The 23,256-nt window shown below is 43.0% G+C and overlaps 1 protein-coding gene across 2 annotated transcripts; it reads right to left on the reverse strand.

Annotated features, from left to right (window-relative positions):
* Positions 1 to 1,134: 1,134 nt before the first annotated feature.
* LOC106609576 (sortilin) lies at positions 1,135 to 22,818 on the reverse strand. 2 transcript variants are annotated; one of them, XM_014208525.3, is made up of 21 exons: positions 21,980 to 22,818; positions 21,257 to 21,319; positions 20,734 to 20,810; positions 20,533 to 20,635; positions 19,785 to 19,952; positions 19,155 to 19,228; positions 18,668 to 18,714; positions 18,416 to 18,552; positions 16,794 to 16,877; positions 11,368 to 11,428; positions 6,665 to 6,820; positions 6,103 to 6,203; positions 5,888 to 5,987; positions 5,190 to 5,364; positions 4,457 to 4,650; positions 3,730 to 3,922; positions 3,168 to 3,284; positions 2,771 to 2,897; positions 2,257 to 2,363; positions 1,976 to 2,065; positions 1,135 to 1,754 (listed from the first exon to the last, which is right to left on the reverse strand). In XM_014208525.3, exons 1-21 carry the CDS (start codon positions 22,223 to 22,225, stop codon positions 1,466 to 1,468), a joined length of 2,709 nt encoding a protein of 902 aa, XP_014064000.1. In that variant the 5' UTR covers positions 22,226 to 22,818; the 3' UTR covers positions 1,135 to 1,465. The 2 variants fall into 2 exon arrangements, with proteins under 2 accessions (XP_014064000.1, XP_045578179.1); XM_045722223.2 differs by having other exon boundaries at positions 1,976 to 2,096; positions 21,980 to 22,817.
* Between the last annotated feature and the right edge of the window lie 438 nt (positions 22,819 to 23,256).

The raw sequence follows: 23,256 nt of genomic DNA on the forward strand, positions 1-23,256 counted from the left end.
TTACAACCTGAACACGGCCATCTGTTCCTCTTATCTAGCTCTGTTTCCACCTACTGTTCTGCAGTGCGAGTTCTATAACCGCGGGAAGCCCCTGATAAATCGAAATAAAAAGTTATAATAGTATATTTTTATTTTACAAAATTAGTGAACTAGGCCTTTATTACTCCTACATGAGCAGAGAAAAATACTCCTCACTTAAAGTCCCGCAGTTAGAGCAACAAAGCTAATATGTGTAAATTGTAATCTGTTGGTGTCACTGAATAGGCTGATACCTAATTTCATGGACCCAAGATCCATAGGTAAGGCTGTACATTGCAATATGAATGTCCAATACATACAATAGGCTGAATAGTGAGGGGATTTCCGACATTTAAAGTTCTGTAATAAGAGCTAAGACGCTAGTATTAATTTCAATTTTGTTGCTAGTGCTGTTGTTCATGACACACTCCAAGTCACATCAGCTCCAAAGGAGAGGCAAAGCATAGACACAAGACTTGGCAAAGACCTTTCGGGAGAGGATATGCTGCACAGCGCCCTCGTGTGGGGAGAGTAGTTGAATGAAAAGTGCATCCTTCCTCCTGCATCCAGCAACCATTGATTATTATTACAAGATTGGGCAAGTACATGCAAGGGCACCATCACATGGCTTTCACCTTTCCAATTATTTATAATCAACGAGGAAGGAATGATGCACTTTTAAAGAATTCAAACAGGGATTTCATTTGTGGGTGGTCCTGTCCAGAAAGAACAAGTGGAACCCATCGGTTGGAGCCCTAGCCCATATGGCACATTGTACAGGTAAGTAATAAGGCAACAAAAAATCCTTCTAGGAAGTAAAACAATTAAAGAACATAGACCGTTTAGGTGAGGTGCTGACTAACAGAAGATAATCTATTCAAATAGAAAACAAGTTGATAGTAATCTCTACTTGCTGTGGATCCACTCTACATGTCAAATCAATCATATGTTATTTGTCACATGTTTCATAAACAACGGGTGTAGACTAACAGTGAAATTCTTACTCACGGGGCCTTTTCCAACAATGCAGAGTTAAAGAAATAGAGACATCAGGAATAAATTCACAGTGAATAACAGATAACAGTTGATTGTTCCTGCAGAGTAAATACAGAATAATTGAGGTAATCAGGCACTTTATTTCCATTACATTGCTATTCTAACATTACTGTATTGATTTGTTAGGAATGCACATTATTCAGGGCCTCATCAAAATACAGACTAGTGAACAGTGGTTATAATAATACAAAAAATATAGGCCATTTAGCAGACGCTTTTATCCAAATTGACTTACAGTCATGCGTGCATACATTTTACACACGGGTGGTCCCGGGAATCGAACCCACTATCAATTGCGTTGCAAGCGCCATACAAAATTGTGCAAGTTGAAGAAAGTGTTCCATACATAAATAATATCATCAGACAGAGACACTGTTAATTCATGAAATACTTAAAAACAGAGCAGTGAAACTTGAAGTAAACTCAATTCAACGTCTATTCTTCGTTGGTTCAACCAGTGTGTGCCCAGTGGGAAGTGTTCTTCGCTCAATAAATAGCTCGGGACATCTGCATACCATCTACATGACATCCACAATTTGTTCCTTACAAACCCTAGACATCTTTCCATTGAGATGCAACAGGTACGTAATACAACAAGTGGAATGCCATACATCCAAATGGCCAAGCTCTGGAGATCATCGTCAAGATATTTAATCTCATGTTGTTCATTCAATAAGATCCTACAAAACGAGGGGGACAAAAGAGGGAAATAATCAATATTTTCCACATTACGTCTTGAAAATGGATCATTGTTCATTTAAAACAATTGACGGGCCAACATGACTATAACGTTGCCCTTAAATGCACAAGTTCACACATATTTTGCCTTTTGCTATGCACACAAAATGTCCTAAAAATCCTGGGTGCCTTTAGCCACCATGCTAAAGCTAATAACACTCACATCATCTGAATCCACTTGGAAGACTGATGTTCCGTTGCTACTGGCGACACTCTCTGGGTCGGCGGCAATGGAGCGGTCATCATCCTGAAGCTGCAGGACAGAGAAGCGATACGTTGGCGCCCTGTAGGGGGCGGAGCAGAGCCACAAGGCATGTCAATATTTAGGACCAGAATGGAAGCAGGCATTTTAATGTGCACTTGTACCTGAGCAGTGTGTGTGTGTGTTTGTTTGTATGCGTGTGTACTTGCATGCTCGTGCGCATAAATGTGTATGTGGCTCACCTATTTCCATAGATCATTCTCCTTACAGTATAGACAGCAGCGGCAACAGCCACCAGAATGACAATCCCTAATCCAACACAAACTACGATCAACAGCATCTTCTCTCTCTGAAATACAGACATAGCATTATCATATTTCTAGTCATAATATTCTAAACGCTATAAAGCTTTATCATGTGACACATCGCATCATCTAATATGTGGGGCTGTATTTTCTGATGAGGAAGTACCCAGAGGGTGTGTAGGCTTTTGTTCGAGCACACCGCTGACACAACTGATTCAACTCATCAACCAGTTATCAAGCCATTGATTGATTGAATCAGGTGTGTTAGTACTGGGCTGGAACAAAACCCAGCTCACAATGTGTGTCTCCCGAGAATGAAGAACACAGTTACACTATGCCCAGGTAAGTCACACCTTTCACACTGTGAGCAATAACCCAAGCACACACATACTCAAAGGAGACCCACACAAGAACTCGCAGATGCACACGCACACGCACAGGTCACACTCACCGGGGTTTCAGAATATGGGCTGGCAGTGGGGGGCTGACTGGAGTTCCCACAATGCTTGCTGACTGTTTCCTTTCTGCGCAGGGGAGTGAAACCTCCCTCACACTTATCACTGGGAATCTTACGGTACCTACACATGGAGATCACACGGTGAACTGTGTGTGTGTGTAGGTGTGTGTAGTTTGACTATCTTTGTGGGGACCACATTTCGCCGGTCCCCACAAGGAAAAAGGTTATTTTAGGCTTAGGGGTTAAGTTTAGGGTTAGGGATACAATTAGGGTTAGGAGTTAAGGTTAGTGTTAGATTAAGGGTTAGGGTCAGGAAAAATAGGATTTTCAATGGGAATCAATTGTTTGGTCCCCACAAGGATAATAAAACAAATGTGTGTGTCATAATTACCCTGACGTCCTAAGCTCCTCCTCCTCTCCATTTAGACACACCTCCAGGGCGTGGTCTGCAGTGTCCAGTTGTCTCAGACACTCTGAGCTGTTCTCATGACGATAGTAACCATAGTCACTGTTGGAAAGGAGAGAAACGTTAGGCCATTTCAACCAGACACAGCATATGCCTTGTTGGCAATGTTATGTTTGGGTCTGCGTTGACTCCGCCTTTGCCTCAAAGCACAATTCGAGAAAAAAAACGCTTTTTTGACTAGAAATGAAGTAACAGATTGTGCCTTTAAATGGACAACACTCAACTTCTGGTTTCCTGTATCTGAATGTATCCCTGACTAGAGGGAGAGAATGAAAACCAGGGTTGAATTTATTAGGGCACAACAAAGCATTTTTTTTTTTCAACAGACAATGAAAACGAGTGTTTCCTAAGTTCAGGTAGTCCCTTTCTGTTTCAGTTTGTTTTCTTCTGGTTACTACTGAATACGACCCAATAGTGTTACGGCCCTCGCGGACCATAACTGCATAGCCTTGTCAGTTTAGACTGGACCCCTGACAGTGTTTCTTACCATAGGTAGTCCTCTCTGGTGCAGGGGCAGGGGCTTTTCTGCCTGCTCACCATGTAGTCCCGTCCATTCCTGCAGACGGACAGCTTCCTCAGCCTCCTGAAGATCTCCTTGTAGCCCAAGACACACCCCTCTGTGGCCAAGTCCCCACCCTCTGTGGCATGGGCCAACCACTGTACATAGTCCTGGTTACCACCTATAGGAAACCAACGTTAACCAATAGAGACTATTGAGACATGCCAATTTTAGTATATATTTATCGATATCAGTATGCTCAATTCCGTTCCTAGTGACCCACAGGGGTGCACGCCGAAGGTGGCTGGTGGGAGGATCTATAGGAGGGCGAACTCATTGTAATAGCTGGAATGGAATCAATGGAATGGTATCAAACACATCAAACATATGGAAACCACATATTTGACGACACTCTTTGGGTATTCTCACAATAGAAAGCTAGCTACTGATTCATTCCTTGTGAAATGTCTGTTGTTGGTTTAATGATTATGATCCTTGGGGATATTACATTTGACAACAAATGACTCACAGGGGGAATCTCAATCATCTTTCCTTGATTCCTCGTGACCACTCTCCTCACCTCCTTCTCAAAAAGCATTGGAGGAGAAAATCCAAGGTTCCTCCCCTCAGACATTCTCCTCCACTAAGTTTTGACAAGGAGACGAGTAGACACAGGTCACAAAGAATCAAGAAAATACAATTGAGATTCACCCACACTCTCTGGTGAGGAGACTCTGGAAGTCAATGGTGACCACCACCCACATGGGCTGGTGGTCGTCCTCGGGCCGGTAGCCCCACACGCTGATGTTCATGGTCTTGGTGCCCGGCTCGGATGTCAGGCCAGCGAAGAAGATGGGCTGCTCTGTAAAATTGTACACCTTCCAACACTGGCCCTCATCTGTGGAGAACCTGGGGTGATGCACAATGACATACAGGGTTGTTTTCATTAGTGCACAGAGTCACAAAACGCTTTGAAACGGAAGACTAAAACGAGCCTTTCTTATTGGACAAAGTTAAGGTTGTTTTCTTTCGTTTGGTGCCTAATGAATACGACCCTGTATAAACATCTCAATGTGAACGTGCAAGCACACACACACGCATACACACACGCATGAAGTAAACAGAATTAAAACACACATACAGAGTTACCGGATAGTGGACTGCTTATAGACACATTCATAGCCACAACTTCATAGGGAGAGAAGAGCGGATAGACACACCACACTCCATAGTCACACACACACACACACACACACACACACACACACACACACACAAAACACTCAGAGGATGTCGCTTGCATGCCATGGGTGGGGGTGCAAATAAAATGCATCTCCTTACACCCAATCTTTCTACATGCCACCGACTGTGTGTGTGTGTGTGTGTGTGTGTGTGTGTGTGTGTGTGTGTGTGTGTGTGTGTGTGTGTGTGTGTGTGGTGTTCAGTACTTGATGGTGTTGATTTGGCCATCCATGGGGTGGGCCTCCACAGCCACGACGAGCCCCCCAGCGTCCAGGATGCTGTAGTGATGAGGCCCCCTCAGGGAACCCCTCCACTTGTACCCCCCATCCTCTGACACGTACACGTCAGGCCGTGTTGACGAGATGGAGTCCCCCACACTGCCTGACCGGTCAAAGCGCAGAGGTCATAGAAAGGTCACACACATTCTGGGACAGCTAGAGGGTGGGGGATGTGTCCGAAAACATGTTCTATCTGTCAGTCATCCGGTCCCAAATTTCTCCCTACCCATCCGTTTAGCCCTAACCCTCCAATGTTGTCTGACCTGAAGGGTCTGGATAGAGATAACCAGTGTAGTGGAGAAGCTTTCACCATACTGATCCCACATTACTGATCTGCAAACATTAAATGGTGAGGGAACGAATTGGGACCGGGCATATATAGTGCACTATATATGGGATCAGCTATTTTGTAGTGATGACCGAATTATTAGGGGGGGAAGAATTTCCTGTGTAGTCCATTCAAGATTGCCTACAATGCTAAATGTAGTGCACAACATCATGTACACTACGGTAATACAGAAGTATCACAATGCAACATGTAGTGCACAACATCCTGTACACTACGGTAATACAGAAGTATCACAATGCAACATGTCTTTGATATGTATGATTGACAGTTTGGTTACCGTGGGCGATGACAAGGCCAACGGCAGTGGGGTCAGAGAGAGGCAGCATGGGAGTGATGCCGTTGTAGCGACTGTGCTCACCGTGGATGTGCAAGTTACACTGTCACAAACACAAACACACACACACACACACACACAAGAATCCAGTGTTCACAATCATATAATAAGCATCAACATACTTAATTGTCAGAGGAGGGAATGAAGTTAGCTCTCACATCATTTCTTGAATCCTCACCACACTCAACATTCTGGGGCTTGTTGAGGAGTTTCCACTCTCCCCCTCGGTTAAATGAAATGACTGTCCGAATGCGGCCGTCTGTCAAAAACAATACCCAGGAAAAAAATACGTTTTAGCTTGGATTAGTAATTGTCATATTTTTGCCACTAAAAAATACATGAATTCACACTTCAAATCAGTAAGTTGAACCCCCCCCCCCCCTACAAAGTACAAGCATTTTATATTGGACAAGTTCAGGTATCAATCAAATTTATTTATAAAGCCCTTTTAACATCGGCAGTTGTCACTAAGATCTTAAACAGAAACCCGGCCTAAAATCCCAAAGAGCAAACAATGCAGATGTAGAAGCACGGTGGCTAGGAAAAACTCCTTAGAAAGGCTAGAACCTAGGAAGAAACCTAGAGAAAAACCAGGCTCTGAGGGGTGGCCAGAACTCTTCTGGCTGTGCCAGGTGTAGATTATAAGAGTCCCTCCCCGTTTCGGACTGTTTATGTTCCTAAAGAATACGACCCAGATTGTGTTGATGCGTAGTTGCGTACCCTCCTCCAGTACGTTGGTGAGGTACACTCCTCTCATGGAGGTGACGTTGGTGAAGTCGCTCTTCCCTTCCCCACCAAACAGGTGGCGCTCTAGAGACTTAGAGTACAGGATGCCCCGGTCATCTGACGTGTACACCGTCCCAAAGTAGCTTTCCTCTGGAGAATAGAAGACAGTAGAGTATGGTACAATAGAATAGAAAGTCAACAGAATCAAACATTATAATATAGAAGGAATAGTCATTAATCATCTACTCTATCCCGACCCCATGAGACAACACACACACGGACGGAAGAAATACAGTGTCTTCTGTAAGCTTGGGAACAAACCCAACTGTGCTGACACAGCCCTCTATGAGTCGGCATAGCGATAAGGGGCCGTAAACATCAATAAATGGTGTGAAGAACCCTCCTGACATCAAAGATGTAGAAACAACTTACGTCAGCACTTAGTGGTAAATAGTATGCATATGACCTTCTGGCCTTAAAATCCCTTTGTACCGTGTGTGTGTGTGTGTTTGTGTGTGTACCCTGATGCCCAGAGCTGTGTCAGCTGGTATTCTAGCCTGTCAATGTGTCTGTCTACCTCTAACCTTCCCCCACTCAGATAAAACCCCTCCTTCTTATCTTCTCCATTCAGCTGAATGGAACAAACACCTCGGACCTCCACCCATAGACACCTACTGTATGCACTGACACAGAAGACACACACACACAGCCTGTATGATCGGATGACTTGTCAGCAATACTGAGAACTTGTGAAACCAGCCTTTCCTCTTTCTCTCTAACAAACTCAAGCTTTTCCATTGCAGCAAGCAGGGTAGCAGAACTGAGACAGACATATCAGGGATAGTAGAACTGAGACAGACATATCAGGGTTAGTAGCACTGAGACAGACATACCAGAGATAGTAGAACTGAGACAGACATACCAGGGTTAGTAGGACTGAGACAGACATATCAGGGTTAGAGTTAGTAGCACTGAGACAGACATATCAGGGTTAGAGTTAGTAGAACTGAGACAGACATATCAGGATTAGTAGGACTGAGACAGACATATCAGGGATAGTAGAACTGAGACAGACATATCAGGGTTAGTAGGACTGAGACAGACATATCAGGGTTAGTAGGACTGAGACAGACATATCAGGGTTAGTAGGACTGAGACAGACATATCAGGGTTAGTAGGACTGAGACAGACATACCAGGGTTAGTAGCACTGAGACAGACATATCGGGATTAGTAGGACTGAGACAGACATATCAGGGTTAGAGTTAGTAGAACTGAGACAGACATATCAGGGTTAGTAGGACTGAGACAGACATATCAGGGTTAGTAGGACTGAGACAGACATACCAGGGTTAGTAGCACTGAGACAGACATATCAGGATTAGTAGGACTGAGACAGACATATCAGGGTTAGTTAGTAGAACTGAGACAGACATATCAGGGTTAGTAGGACTGAGACAGACATATCAGGGTTAGAGTTAGTAGAACTGAGACAGACATATCAGGGTTAGTAGGACTGAGACAGACATATCAGGGTTAGTAGGACTGAGACAGACATACCAGGGTTAGTAGCACTGAGACAGACATATCGGGATTAGTAGGACTGAGACAGACATATCAGGGTTAGAGTTAGTAGAACTGAGACAGACATATCAGGGTTAGTAGGACTGAGACAGACATATCAGGGTTAGTAGGACTGAGACAGACATACCAGGGTTAGTAGCACTGAGACAGACATATCAGGATTAGTAGGACTGAGACAGACATATCAGGGTTAGTTAGTAGAACTGAGACAGACATATCAGGGTTAGTAGGACTGAGACAGACATACCAGGGTTAGTAGGACTGAGACAGACATATCAGGGTTAGTAGGACTGAGACAGACATATCAGGGTTAGTAGGACTGAGACAGACATATCAGGGTTAGAGTTAGTAGGACTGAGACAGACATATCAGGGTTAGTAGGACTGAGACAGACATATCAGGATTAGTAGGACTGAGACAGACATATCAGGATTAGTAGGACTGAGACAGACATATCAGGGTTAGTAGGACTGAGACAGACATATCAGGGTTAGTAGGACTGAGACAGACATACCAGGGTTAGTAGAACTGACACAGACATATCAGGGTTAGTAGGACTGAGACAGACATACCAGGGTTAGTAGGAATGAGACAGACATATCAGGGTTAGAGTTAGTAGAACTGAGACAGACATATCAGGGTTAGTAGGACTGAGACAGACATACCAGGGTTAGTAGAACTGAGACAGACATACCAGGGTTAGTAGAACTGAGACAGACATATCAGGCATAGTAGAACTGAGACAGACATATCAGGGTTAGTAGCACTGAGACAGACATATCAGGATTAGTAGGAGAGAGACAGACATATCAGGGATAGTAGAACTGAGACAGACATATCAGGGTTAGTAGAACTGAGACAGAAATATCAGGGTTAGTAGGACTGAGACAGATATATCAGGGTTAGTAGGACTGAGACGGACATACCAGGGTTAGTAGCACTGAGACAGACATATCAGGGTTAGAGTTAGTAGAACTGAGACAGACATATCAGGATTAGTAGAACTGAGACAGACATATCAGGGTTAGTAGGACTGAGACAGACATATCAGGGTTAGAGTTAGTAGGACTGAGACAGACATATCAGGGTTAGAGTTAGTAGGACTGAGACAGACATCTCAGGGTTAGTAGAACTGAGACAGACATACCAGGGTTAGTAGGACTGAGACAGACATACCAGGGTTAGTAGGACTGAGACAGACATCTCAGGGTTAGTAGAACTGAGACAGACATACCAGGGTTAGTAGAACTGAGACAGACATACCAGGGTTAGTAGGACTGAGACAGACATACCAGGGTTAGTAGGACTGAGACAGACATACCAGGGTTAGTAGAACTGAGACAGACATATCAGGGTTAGTAGGACTGAGACAGACATATCAGGGTTAGTAGAACTGAGACAGACATATCAGGGTTAGTACGACTGAGACAGACATATCAGGGTTAGTACGACTGAGACAGACATATCAGGGTTAGTAGAACTGAGACAGACATATCAGGGTTAGTAGGACTGAGACAGACATACCAGGGTTAGTAGGACTGAGACAGACATACCAGGGTTAGTAGAACTGAGACAGACATATCAGGGTTAGAGTTAGTAGAACTGAGACAGACATATCAGGATTAGTAGGACTGAGACAGACATATCGGGGTTAGAGTTAGTAGAACTGAGACAGACATATCAGGGTTAGAGTTAGTAGGACTGAGACAGACATACCAGGGTTAGTAGAACTGAGACAGACATATCAGGGTTAGTAGAACTGAGACAGACATATCAGGGTTAGTAGGACTGAGACAGACATACCAGGGTTAGTAGGACTGAGACAGACATACCAGGGTTAGTAGGACTGAGACAGACATACCAGGGTTAGTAGAACTGAGACAGACATATCAGGGTTAGTAGGACTGAGACAGACATATCAGGGATAGTAGAACTGAGACAGACATACCAGGGTTAGTAGAACTGAGACAGACATATCAGGCATAGTAGAACTGAGACAGACATATCAGGGTTAGTAGCACTGAGACAGACATATCAGGCATAGTAGAACTGAGACAGACATATCAGGGTTAGTAGCACTGAGACAGACATACCAGGGTTAGTAGAACTGAGACAGACATATCAGGGTTAGTAGGACTGAGACAGACATATCAGGGTTAGTAGAACTGAGACAGACATATCAGGGTTAGTAGAACTGAGACAGACATACCAGGATTAGTAGCACTGAGACAGACATATCAGGATTAGTAGGACTGAGACAGACATATCGGGGTTAGAGTTAGTAGAACTGAGACAGACAAATCAGGGTTAGTAGGACTGAGACAGACATATCAGGGTTAGAGTTAGTAGGACTGAGACAGACATACCAGGGTTAGTAGAACTGAGACAGACATATCAGGGTTAGTAGAACTGAGACAGACATATCAGGGTTAGTCGGACTGAGACAGACATATCAGGGATAGTAGAACTGAGACAGACATATCAGGGTTAGTAGAACTGAGACAGACATACCAGGGTTAGTAGGACTGAGACAGACATATCAGGGTTAGTAGAACTGAGACAGACATATCAGGGTTAGTAGGACTGAGACAGACATACCAGGGTTAGTAGGACTGAGACAGACATCTCAGGGTTAGTAGAACTGAGACAGACATACCAGGGTTAGAGTTAGTAGAACTGAGACAGACATATCAGGGTTAGTAGGACTGAGACAGACATATCAGGATTAGTAGAACTGAGACAGACATACCAGGGTTAGTAGGACTGAGACAGACATACCAGGATTAGTAGGACTGAGACAGACATAAGGCTTAGCAGGCTTAGACAGCCATAGATCTAGATGAGATAGATGTACAATTTCAGACATGATCGGTACTGAGTAAAATACATGAGTAAACTTTAATGTTTAATCTAAAGACGGATCCATGTGGCTCATATGTCCTTTGTCTGTACTTGAAAAGCATGTGTGAGTGTGTGAGTTAGAATGTGTGAAATAGAGAGAGGGAGAGAAAGTGAGATAGAAACAGAGACTAGAGTGTGTGTGTGACAGAGTGTCTGTAAGATATGTGTGTTTGAGTGAGTTGCGATGACGTTCACTCCTTTCCCCTACAGTACCTCCTGGATTGTCCACATGCATGAAGATCATATCCTCATCCCCATCCAGAACCGAGTAGAACTGGAAACACACACACACACGTATACAGGTGAGAAAATGAATCATCAAGACCTGTGTGCAACTGTTTGCGTTATTGTAATGCCTCCCCCAATTAGTGTGTGTGTGTGTGTGTTCTCCCATTTCTAAGCCTTTAATCATCGTGAGAGAATCTTTGTTTCTGTCTCGTCAGCAAGATACAGTTTGGGAGGGAGTTGAGGGAGAGAGAGGAGAGCAGGGGATGGCATGTGTGTGTGTCTTTGTCAGTGGCAAGATCAGGTGTGGGCATCTGTCATTACGTTATGTGTTGTAATGGAAAGTTGCCAAACGGTCTCCTCCTGATATGAGCAAACGTCTTTCAAACCCCTACTTCCTCTTTCAAGAGCTTCTAGACCAGAACCTTGGTGACAGTTACTATATCTTGTAGTTACTTTGTCACAATGTGGTTTTTAATCTGTACTATGTCTTGTCAATTGTTGTGACAGATTCTTTACCGTGTACTTGTCAAAATGCTGTCACCCTGATCTGGAATTCTGAGATATTTTAAAATTAATTTATGACAGAGGTACAGATAGAGGGATAGAGACAGAGGGACAGAGACAGAGGGACAGGGGGAAAAGAGAGACAGGGGAAGACAGGGACAGGAAGACAACAGTACAGAGGAACAGGAGAGATGGACAAGGGTAGGATTGTGGCGTTCATTAAATTTTGTCAGCCAGTGATTGTCAAGCAAATAACTGCCAGTCTCACGGTTAATGAACGTTATTATTTGTATTATTTTATAGTATGAAGAATACAATCAAACATAGATTCATAAAATAGAAGGGATCTTTTCTCCAAACGATTTCAAAGGAAGCGCGCACTTGAGACTATTCTGTGTTGAGCGGTTAACAAAGAAACTGGTCCTCCTATATGGTTAATTTAGAGTTATTTATGCAACTTTAGTTGTGACACAAACGTTGGGCTATATGTTCAGATTTTTATACATTCTAAGGCTGTATGATGTGACTCTAATATTGATTTGAAAAATAGTTGCATGAAAGGCATGAGCTCTTATTTGTTTCTTGTTCAAGCTACACACACTCCATCAGTCTCTCAATCACAATTTGACAAGCACTTGATAGTTCTCACCAGGCCTCAAATTTCCCAGCGGCATCCCCCTTGTGTGGCCGTAATGCCCCCTAAAAAAATCCATGCCTTTGCAGCCAAAGTGGCCGTTGTGCACTTTGACTGAATATAATAATTATAATTCCCTTCTCCCAGCTGCCGTGCTCCGAAGCACCTCTCACTCACATGGCTCTTTCAGATATCTACATTTTTAATATCCAATGCCCGTCACGTGATCGGGTCCTTCTCACAGGCATTTCAGCTAAGAAGTAGGATACAAGTGAATGAAGACAGACACATCGGGGGACGCAACTCCGAATTCCCAGGCCCATATTGAAGATGTTAGAACTGTCCACTACTTTTCATCAGCCAATAAGATGAGTGGGCCTAACGAACAGCAGAACAATAGCCTATGTCAATCTACTATCCCCCATATGTCACGGATTCCCCCGGTACTGCTGCCCTTCCGTGCACCAGGTCCGGAGGACTACGTCACCGGCCTGTCTCATTACGCACACCTGATTCCAATTCTCCTGATTAGTAATTGTATACAGTTGAAGTCGGAAGTTTACATACACTTAGGTTGGAGTCATTAAAACTCGTTTTTCAACCACTCCACAAATTTCTTGTTAACAAACTATAGTTTTGGCAAGTCGGTTAGGACATCTACCTTGTGCATGACACAAGTCATTTTTCCAACAATTGTTTACAGAGAAATTATTTCACATATAATTCACTGTATCACAATTCCAGTGGGTCAGAAGTTTACATACACTAAGTTGACTGTGCCTTTAAACAGCTTGTAAAATTCCAGAAAATGATGTCATGGCTTTAGAAGCTTTTGATAGGCTAATTGACATCATTTAAGTCAATTGGAGGTGTACCTGTGGATGTATTTCAAGGACTCCCTTCAAACTCTTTGCTTGACATCATGGGAAAGTCAAAAGAAATCAGCCAAGACCTCAGAAAAAAAAAATTGTAGACCTCCACAAGTCTGGTTCATCCTTGGGAGTAATTTCCAATTGCCTGATGGTACCATGTTCATCTGTACAAACAATAGTACGCAAGTATAAACACCATGGGACCACGCAGCCTGTCACAGTCGTCGTATGAATGAGACCAAAGCGCAGCGTGTGTATCGTTCCACATCTTTAACTGTGAAACTAGGCAAGACATACAATAAACTAATAAACAAAAACAACAAACCACGACGAAGAGGTGCAACATACACTAACTCAAAATAATCTCCCACAAACACTAGTTGGAAAAACAACAATTTAAATATGATCCCCAATTAGAGACAACGATGACCCGCTGCCTCTAATTGGGAATCATACGCAAACCCCAACCTAGAAAAAATAACCTAGAACACAACATAGAAAATGTAAACTAGACAAAAAACCCAACATAGAAAAATGAACCTAGAACACAACATAGAAAATTTAAACTAGACAAAAAACCCAACACAGATAAAAGAAACTAGAACCAAAATAGAAATAAGTAAACTAGACCAAACCCCCCAGTCACGTCCCTGACCTACTCTACCATAGAAAAATACAAGCTCTCTATGGTCAGGATGTGACAGCCGTCATACTGCTCAGGAAGGAGACACATTCTGTCTCCTAGAGATGAATGTACTTTGGTGCGAAAAGTCCAAATCAATCCCAGAACAACAGCCAAGGACCTTGTGAAGATGCTGGAGGAAACAGGTACAAAAGTATCTATATCCACAGTAAAACAAGTCCTATATCGACATAACCTGAAAGGCCGCTCAGCAAGGAAGACGCCACTGCTCCAAAACCGCCACAAGAAAGCCAGACTACGGTTTGCAACTGCACATGGGGAGAAAGATCGTACTTTTTGGAGAAATGTCCTCTGGTCTGATGAAACAAAAATAGAACTGCTTGGCCATAATGACCATCGTTATGTTTGGAGGAAAAAGGTGGAGGCTTGCAAGCCGAAGAACACCATCCCAACCGTGAAGCACGGGGGTGGCAGCATCATGTTGTGGGGGTGCTTTGCTGCAGAAGGGACTGGTGAACTTCACAAAAAAGATGGAATCATGAGGGGGGGAAATTATGTGGATATATTGAAGCAACATCTCAAGACAACAGTCAGGAAGTTAAAGCGTGGTCGCAAATGGGTCATCCAAATGAACAATGACCCTAAGCAGACTTCTAAAGTTGTGTCAAAATGGCTTAAGGACAACAAAGTCAAGGTAGTGGAGTGGCCATCACAAAGCCCTGACCTCAATCCTATAGAAAATTTGTGGGCAGAACTGAAAAAGCATGTGTGAGCAAGGAGGCCTACAAACCTGACTCAGTTACACCAGCTCTGTCATGAGGAATGGGCCAAAATTCACCCAACTTATTGTGGGAAGCTCGTGGAAGGCTACCCGAAATGTTTGACCAAAGTTAAACAATTTAAAGGCAATGCTACCAAATACTAATTGAGTGTATGTAAACTTCTGACCCACTGGGAATGTGATGAAAGAATTTGAATCTGAAATAAATCATTCTCTCTACAATTATTCTGACATTTCACATTCTTAAAATAAAGTGATGATCCTAACTGACCTAAGACAGGGAATTGTTACTATGATTAAATGTCAGGAATTGTGAAAAACTGAGTTTAAATGTATTTGGCTAAGGTGTATGTAAACTTCCGACTTCAACTGTATATGTGTCCTCTGTTCAATATTGTCTTGTCGATTATTGTTCCCATGTCCATTGGTCTCTGAGTACCTGTTCTTTGTTATTTTGGCTTTCGTGCTGCGTGTATTGTGCACTTGTTATTACGGGTCTCGTCCCGTGTATTGTTGTGCATTGGTTATTATGGATCTCGCCCTGTGTAGTGTACTGCGGGTCTCGTCCTGTGTATTTATTAGAGGTTTTACCTCGCTCTTTCGTTTGGGTTACATTCCTGTGTTTTTGTATACGTGTTTGTTTTGGGCTTTGTCCCCGTGCCACTCGCATAAAAAAAAAAATGTTTAAAAGCAATGGAGGCAACAGATCAGAACGTTTAGCTTCAAATGTTGATAAACTATTCAGCTATTTCTTCACATTATAAGCACAGGAATGCGCACATGGCAGTAGGCTATAAGTGCAAACGTTCCAAAATGCAATCAATTAGCGGGAAAACTGTCCTTGAAAGTGACGGTACATGTGATTATGCATACAATGCTGTATTATAAAGGTGCATTTTTATGGTGAAAATGATCTTTCCCAAACTTGAAACTCACGAGCTGCGTATATATACCAGTTTGGCTCTATACCGGTTATAGAGCGGATTAATATGCCTAATTTTAGGAAGTTATTTGGCTACTTTAGTTGTGATACAAACATTATCAAAACATATAGGCCTATGGGCTAGGCTACATGAGGTGTGTGACTATGATTTGAAAAAGTCGCCAAAAAAAGGCATTGTTTCTTACACTGGGCATCATTCACAACTGATAATATATAATTCACAAGTGGTAGGCTAATATTGTCATCCATCAGACTATTCTTAATTTAACGTTGTCTTTACATACTAAATAATATATGTCTGAAATGAGGTTTGATTTAGAATGGGCCATTATCATGCACCTGTCTCAGAACCGAGGCATGGGGAAATACTTAAATAGAGGATGCTTTTCCCATGGTTCATTTTCATGCCAGCCAGGTAGGCTATACTCCTGTTGTAAAGAGAAGCAATGTGCTTAATATTAGGAAAGTTAATAAATATAGTAGGTCTAGCCTATAGAAAGCTGATGGGACCCTCCTCTTTTTAATAGGCCATCAAAACTCTGTTTTCTCACACAATTGCATAGCCTATAGAAATGTTGCGCAACATGAGCTCATGGGCTCTCATGAAGAGTTTGATCCGATTTTCGCTAACATTTGCATTGATGTCAGAGTGATTAGAGGGACAATAGAGTGCTGAGTACCAGGCAGTTAGCAAGTTTGGTAGGCTACTAATGACCATCAGCAGCATCAGAGCTTGGAGATCCTTATTACCGTGACTAAACAGTCACGTGGAATTTGACTGCCTTCATGACTCATTACCGGTGTGGAGGTAATACGGTTACTATAATAGCCATAGACAGGGGACAATAGAATGAAGTGAGGGCTGAGGGGACATAGTGGGATACAGAGGGACATAATGGACAGACAGACAGACAGACAGACAGACAGACAGACAGACAGACAGACAGACAGACAGACAGACAGACAGACAGACAGACAGACAGACAGACAGACAGACAGACAGACAGACAGACACAGACAAGAGCCTGTCCTACCTGCTCAGTGGAGGCGGAGGGGAGCTGGGCCTTGTTGAAGTGGTCCCCTTGGTCTGAGGAGACATAGATGACACGTGGGGCTCCCTAGGAGAGAATCAATTAGTCACAGAACAGATCTAACCAAGGCTTCCTGGGAGAGAATCACTTAGCCACAACACAGATCTAACCAAGGCTCCCTGGGAGAGAATCACTTAGCCACAACACAGATCTAACCAAGGCTCCCTAGGAGAGAATCAATTAGTCATAGAACAGATCTAACCAAGGCTCCCTGGGAGAGAATCACTTAGCCACAACACAGATCTAACCAAGGCTCCCTAGGAGAGAATCAATTAGTCATAGAACAGATCTAACCAAGGCTTCCTGGGAGAGAATCACTTAGCCACAACACAGATCTAACCAAGGCTCCCTGGGAGAGAATCACTTAGTCACAGAACAGATCTAACCAAGGCTTCCTGGGAGAGAATCACTTAGCCACAACACAGATCTAACCAAGGCTCCCTGGGAGAGAATCACTTAGTCACAGAACAGATCTAACCAAGGCTTCCTGGGAGAGAATCACTTAGCCACAACACAGATCTAACCAAGGCTCCCTAGGAGAGAATCAATTAGCCACAACACAGATCTAACCAAGGCTCCCTGGGAGAGAATCACTTAGTCACAGAACAGATCTAACCAAGGCTCCCTGGGAGAGAATCAATTAGCCACAACACAGATCTAACCAAGGCTCCCTAGGAGAGAATCAATTAGCCACAACACAGATCTAACCAAGGCTCCCTAGGAGAGAATCAATTAGTCACAACACAGATCTAACCAAGGCTCCCTGGGAGAGAATCACTTAGTCACAGAACAGATCTAACCAAGGCTCCCTGTCACCACACAGATCTAACCAAGGCTCCCTGGGAGAGAATCACTTAGTCACAACACAGATCTAACCAAGGCTCCCTAGGAGAGAATCACTTAGTCACAGAACAGATCTAACCAAGGCTTCCTGGGAGAGAATCACTTAGTCACAGAACAGATCTAACCAAGGCTTCCTGGGAGAGAATCACTTAGTCACAACACAGATCTAACCAAGGCTCCCTAGGAGAGAATCACTTAGTCACAGAACAGATCTAACCAAGGCTTCCTGGGAGAGAATCACTTAGTCACAGAACAGATCTAACCAAGGCTTCCTGGGAGAGAATCACTTAGTCACAGAACAGATCTAACCAAGGCTCCCTGGGAGAGAATCACTTAGTCACAGAACAGATCTAACCAAGGCTCCCTGGGAGAGAATCACTTAGGCGCAGAACAGATCTAACCAAGGCTTCCTGGGAGATAATCACTTAGTCACAACACAGATCTAACCAAGGCTCCCTGGGAGAGAATCACTTAGTCACAGAACAGATCTAACCAAGCAAGAACCACAATGTGGTGTAGGACTGTTGACTGACTGGACCAATGAAAGGCAGCGTAAGTGGAAATAACACAGAGTGTAAATGATTGTATATGTCAGCTTATATGTTGATACTCGTGTGTGTTTGTGTGTGTGTGTGCATGTATGTGTACGCTTGCTTGCGGTGTGTGTGTGTGTGTGTGTGTGTGTGTGTGTGTGTTTGGTTGCATCAGTGTGTGTGTCTCACCAGTGTCTCTATGACTGAGGTGAAGAGGAAGCCTCCTACATAGCCGAAGGAGAAGATGCTGTGTGCCACGGTGGTGAACGTCTTCCCCAGGTCTTCTGTCCTCTTTAGGAACAGCTCTCCTCTTCTGTCTGCCTCCACTAATGACACAACACATTACTAGACCAGCGCACAAACAGAAGAAAACAAAGTTGTCGCTCATTTTTTGGTTTCAAAATGTTTTGCTACGGTGTGTACTAATGAATCTGCTCTCACCTGTTCCTTTGGGACTGAAGCTGAAGAAGAGAGCGATGCCGGAGCCCCTGGCAAAATAAGGACATAGAGAGAGAGAGACCCAGTAAATAATCATATTTATTACATTTTGTTACTTTTTATTACATGGGGCAAATCCTATAACTTACACTCAAGTAATTTTCCCTTAGTCTCCCATTGATTGATATCAATGCATGACTAAGTGAAAATTTGCCTTTAGTGACTTAACAAATAGGAGCTTCTCACTCCTACCAAACACACTATAGTTGCCACCAGACCTGGGCTAAACATTCCAATTCAGTCAAACAACAGACAACAGACTGTAGACGTGTGTGCTTTATGAGCTCTGTGTGTTTACTACATTGATGAATTGAAGTCAGTATTTAAATTGAACACAACACACCTCCTCTCTTTGTCTGGGCACGGCTGATCAAACTGAGCTTTGTGGTGTGTGTGTATGTGTGTGTGTGTGTGCCCCGTTTGTCCTCACCACGTGAAAGATTGTGTTCCTTCGTGAACCTTTGTCCACACAGCCCCAAAGTCCAGAGAAAGCCACAGGCCGCCCTGCAAGTGAGAAAAGCATAGGAGAATGTGTATTTAATGCTGGAATATGTAACTTTTTGGGCGACCCGACCAAATTCCCATAGAAATGTGAGTTATAGATCTGTAATTCTCATTGAAAGCAAGTCTAAGAAGCAGTAGATCTGTTTTATCTGTGCTATTTCTATGCTTCCTGTTATTAAGTTCCGTTTTTGCGTCTTTTACTTTTGGTTTTGTACACCAGCTTCAAACAGCTGAAAATACAATATTTTTGGTTATGGAAAATATATTTCACAGCGGTTTAGATGGTACACTGATTACCTACACTAGACTTGCTTGTTTTGTCACATAAACTGAAATTAGGCAAACTATTATAATTTTTTCTACCAGGAAATGGCAGAGTGATTTTTACATATGGCACCTTTATGTATGTATGTATGTGTGTGTGTGTGTGTGTGTGTGTGTGTGTGTGTGTGTGTGTGTGTGTGTGTGTGTGGTGTGTGTGTGTGCCCATGTGTGCGTATATGTGAGGTGAGTGTGATCACAAAGAGATAAAGAGCATGTTTGTTTATTTACTCACATCTATGCTGATGACCACTAAGTACTCTGGATTCAAGAAGTGGAAGGTGATTGGCTGGGCCGGGTGAAAAGGCAGCTGGACAGACTTAAACGACACTCCGGCGTCAGTTGAGGTAAAGATGACGCCACCGGGGTTGTCCAAAACCGGTGTGTCTGCAGTCAGAATCACCTGTCAATCAGAACAAGCACCATCGGTGATGGGAGGTTGCCTTAACGTGCATCTCAATAGTCTAAACTGGCTTCCTCCCCTTGTCTTCTCTATTGTCTTCATATAAATCACCTCCCCCAACATAAAACTATGAGGCCTCATCCTGGGGTGTATTCATTAGATGCCAAACAGACAAAAACAAACTGCAACAGACCTGAATTTGTCCAATAAGAAACGCTTGCTTTTGTTGCTGAACATTTTTCGTTGCAAATTGTTTTGCTACGTTGTGCCCTAATGGATACCACCCTGATGTGGTTGTTTAGGAGAAATGGGTTTGGTGGTTTTGTTGTTCTCACTGCCTAGTCTTCACACCAGTGTTCTGAGCAGCGTGACCACAGTGGCATGTGGAGGAGAGTGTTGAAACTGAGCTGTGGTGGCTCAAGCTGATTGGACAGCAAGAACCAAGACGACTGATGTGTCTGCACATGCACGCCAGACAGTCACAAACACACACACATACACACAGACATGCAGACACACACACATACTGTCATCAGCCAGAATGCTTTCCTGCATGTACACTTGTGATCAGGCAGCTTACCTGTTGAGAGTTCCCTGGTCCAGCTAGAAGTCCAAATTCCTTCCTTATGAAGGTGTTGTTGATGAGATGAGAAATATCATGGAAAGACTTGCCATAGTCTGCACTGAGAGGGGAGTATAACAGGCCAAAATGTCAGAACACTGGCTCAGTTCATCTAGAGACACAAACAGACAGACAGATATATTGCCACCATCCACTAACCTGCGGTACAATCGTGAAGAACCGCCCTCGAAGAAGGAATCTAGAGGAGCACTGATTGTAGACAACACCAAGATTACCTGGTGGGACACAAATTAACACTTGGCTAAACTTCACCATAACTGTACTATTACCAGTTTATGCACAGTTAGCAATTCCCATTTATCCACCCGTCATTTCACTCAATCACTCAATCAATCAATCACTCAATCAACAAATCAATAAATTAACCAATCAATCAACCAAATTAAAAAACTGTTGTCAAAGGTTTAAAAGGTTTCCTCTCTCCTCATCCCCTTTCCTTTCCTTCATCTGCATCGATGTGAGAGAACTGGATAGGCGAAAGCAAATTCCCTGTAGGCATCTATCACGTTGCCTCACTGTCTGGTTATCGCAGGTGAAAGAGGGGAAAAGAGGGGAGGAAGCTACTCCAGCGTAATGAGCTGCAGCCCTTTCAGATGCACCCAATGAGTGACGATAACAATGATGCTACATCCATCATCCATTAAATGACAACCATACGTACTCCTGTCCCGTCTCCAACCCATGTGACAGTAAAACTGGAGCCATCGTCACCATGAAACCCTGTCTGAAGGGAGAGAGAAAGAGAAAGAGATAGATAGATAGATAGATAGATAGATAGATAGATAGATAGATAGATAGATAGATAGATAGATAGATAGATAGATAGATAGATAGATAGATAGATAGATAGATAGATAGATAGATAGATAGATAGATAGATAGATAGATAGATAGACATAAGATGAGGGACAGTGTCTGACAGACCAACCAACCTGCACATGTCCTCTATGCTTATTGTTATTATTCAATGCATGATTATTTTTACCCTTGGTTATTTTTGTTATTGTTGTCCAGTTGACAATATTGATTATTATTATGTAAATATTGTAAATCTCCAAAGAAAGCTTTGGCACATTGTCACGTCATGCCAATAAAGCAAATTGATTTGAACTGAGAAAGAGAGCGAGTGAAACTCAACTTTATATTTTTCCTCACATACACCCATAACATCACACCTTCAGAGCTGATGAACCTTATGACAACCCAAGTATCCCTACCCTCAAAACTATCACACACAAAATCATGAATAAAGAAGCATTAATCATCATGATGACATATTATGATACATTTGCATTTATTTATGCAATTGCAAAAGTAAAACTGCGGTGTTGATGCTATAGTAATTGATAAAGTACGTCAAAAACAGCACTGACATAGCTCTCACCTCGTGTGTGTTTTGATCCAACACCCGGTGTTCTAATGGTGTGAGAGGGAGTTTACAAGCGGTGAAAGTGGGTCTTGGAGAATCTGTGGTATCCCTTTCTGGCCGTGAGAGGACTTGGCGTTGGTCCCCACCTTGCTGAGTCTGATGGAAAGACACTGTTCTCCGGTTTCGTTGCTCTTTGCACTGACCCCCCACACCCAGAAGAAGCAAGCATGCCCCACCGAGGACCAAAAGTCTCCAAGTCATTTTGATGTGGTGGGCTAAATAACAGTAAAGTCCCAAATCCCAGAGTTCGGGTCACGTATGACAGACCAGCACTGCCTATCGCTTCAGGCGACAAATGACAAGTGTCGCACTTGAATGGCTGGGGGCGGAGAGACACATGTTTGACGAGTCATTTACCTCAAATCTGCTGCCAGTGGGTATATGAACGGTTGTTCGCCCCTATGCCGCATCCATGTGACGACCATACATATATAGGCTACAAAACATCCTTCACAAAAGCCACTATAACGCCTTTGCAAATACTAATATTAAGCTAAGCCTATAGCAGCCTATGACTCAATGTTAATGCTATAGTAGCTATAGGCTAAATTCCCTGTAGCATAACAAGTCATTAATGTATTACAAGTGTGAGAAAAGTATCTCCCACCATAGCAACACATCTACAGTAGTCTGCAAAGTATTACTACATAGAACTAAACAACCTGCCTAATAGATGTAATGTCATCAGCAACGATTTATGCGCTTCTCCCTTGTCCCAACACCGCGAGATGACGCAGTTGGCCTACAAGAGAACACTGTAGCCACTCGTACCAATTCCTCTTGTGATTTATTTTTACAAGTTCATGTAGACCTGTTGTTTCTGATGAGTTGACTTGGCTAGAGAGAGAGGAGAGACTTAGTAACATTTACATTCAGTAGGTCCCTCAGCGCTCAATAACATTTTTGAGGAGACAGGCAAGAAAGATCATATCGGACTCCAAACGTGCACTGAACATTGAGTCCCAGCTGATGCAACCAGGAAGGTGTTATAGGGCAAGATTTCTCAAAGTGGGGTCCGGGGATCACTGGCCAAATCTCAAAATACTATATATATATATATATACACACTGCTCCAAAAAAATAAAGGGAACACTAAAATAACACATCCTAGATCTGAATGAATGAAATAATCTTATTAAATACTTTTTTCTTTACATAGTTGAATGTGCTGACAACAAAATCACGCAAAAATAATCAACGGAAATCCAATTTATTAACCCATGGTCTGGATT

The sequence above is a fragment of the Salmo salar genome, chromosome 07 (assembly GCF_965601325.2).
Source record: "Salmo salar chromosome 07, fSalSal1, whole genome shotgun sequence".
Lineage (NCBI taxonomy): Eukaryota > Metazoa > Chordata > Actinopteri > Salmoniformes > Salmonidae > Salmo > Salmo salar.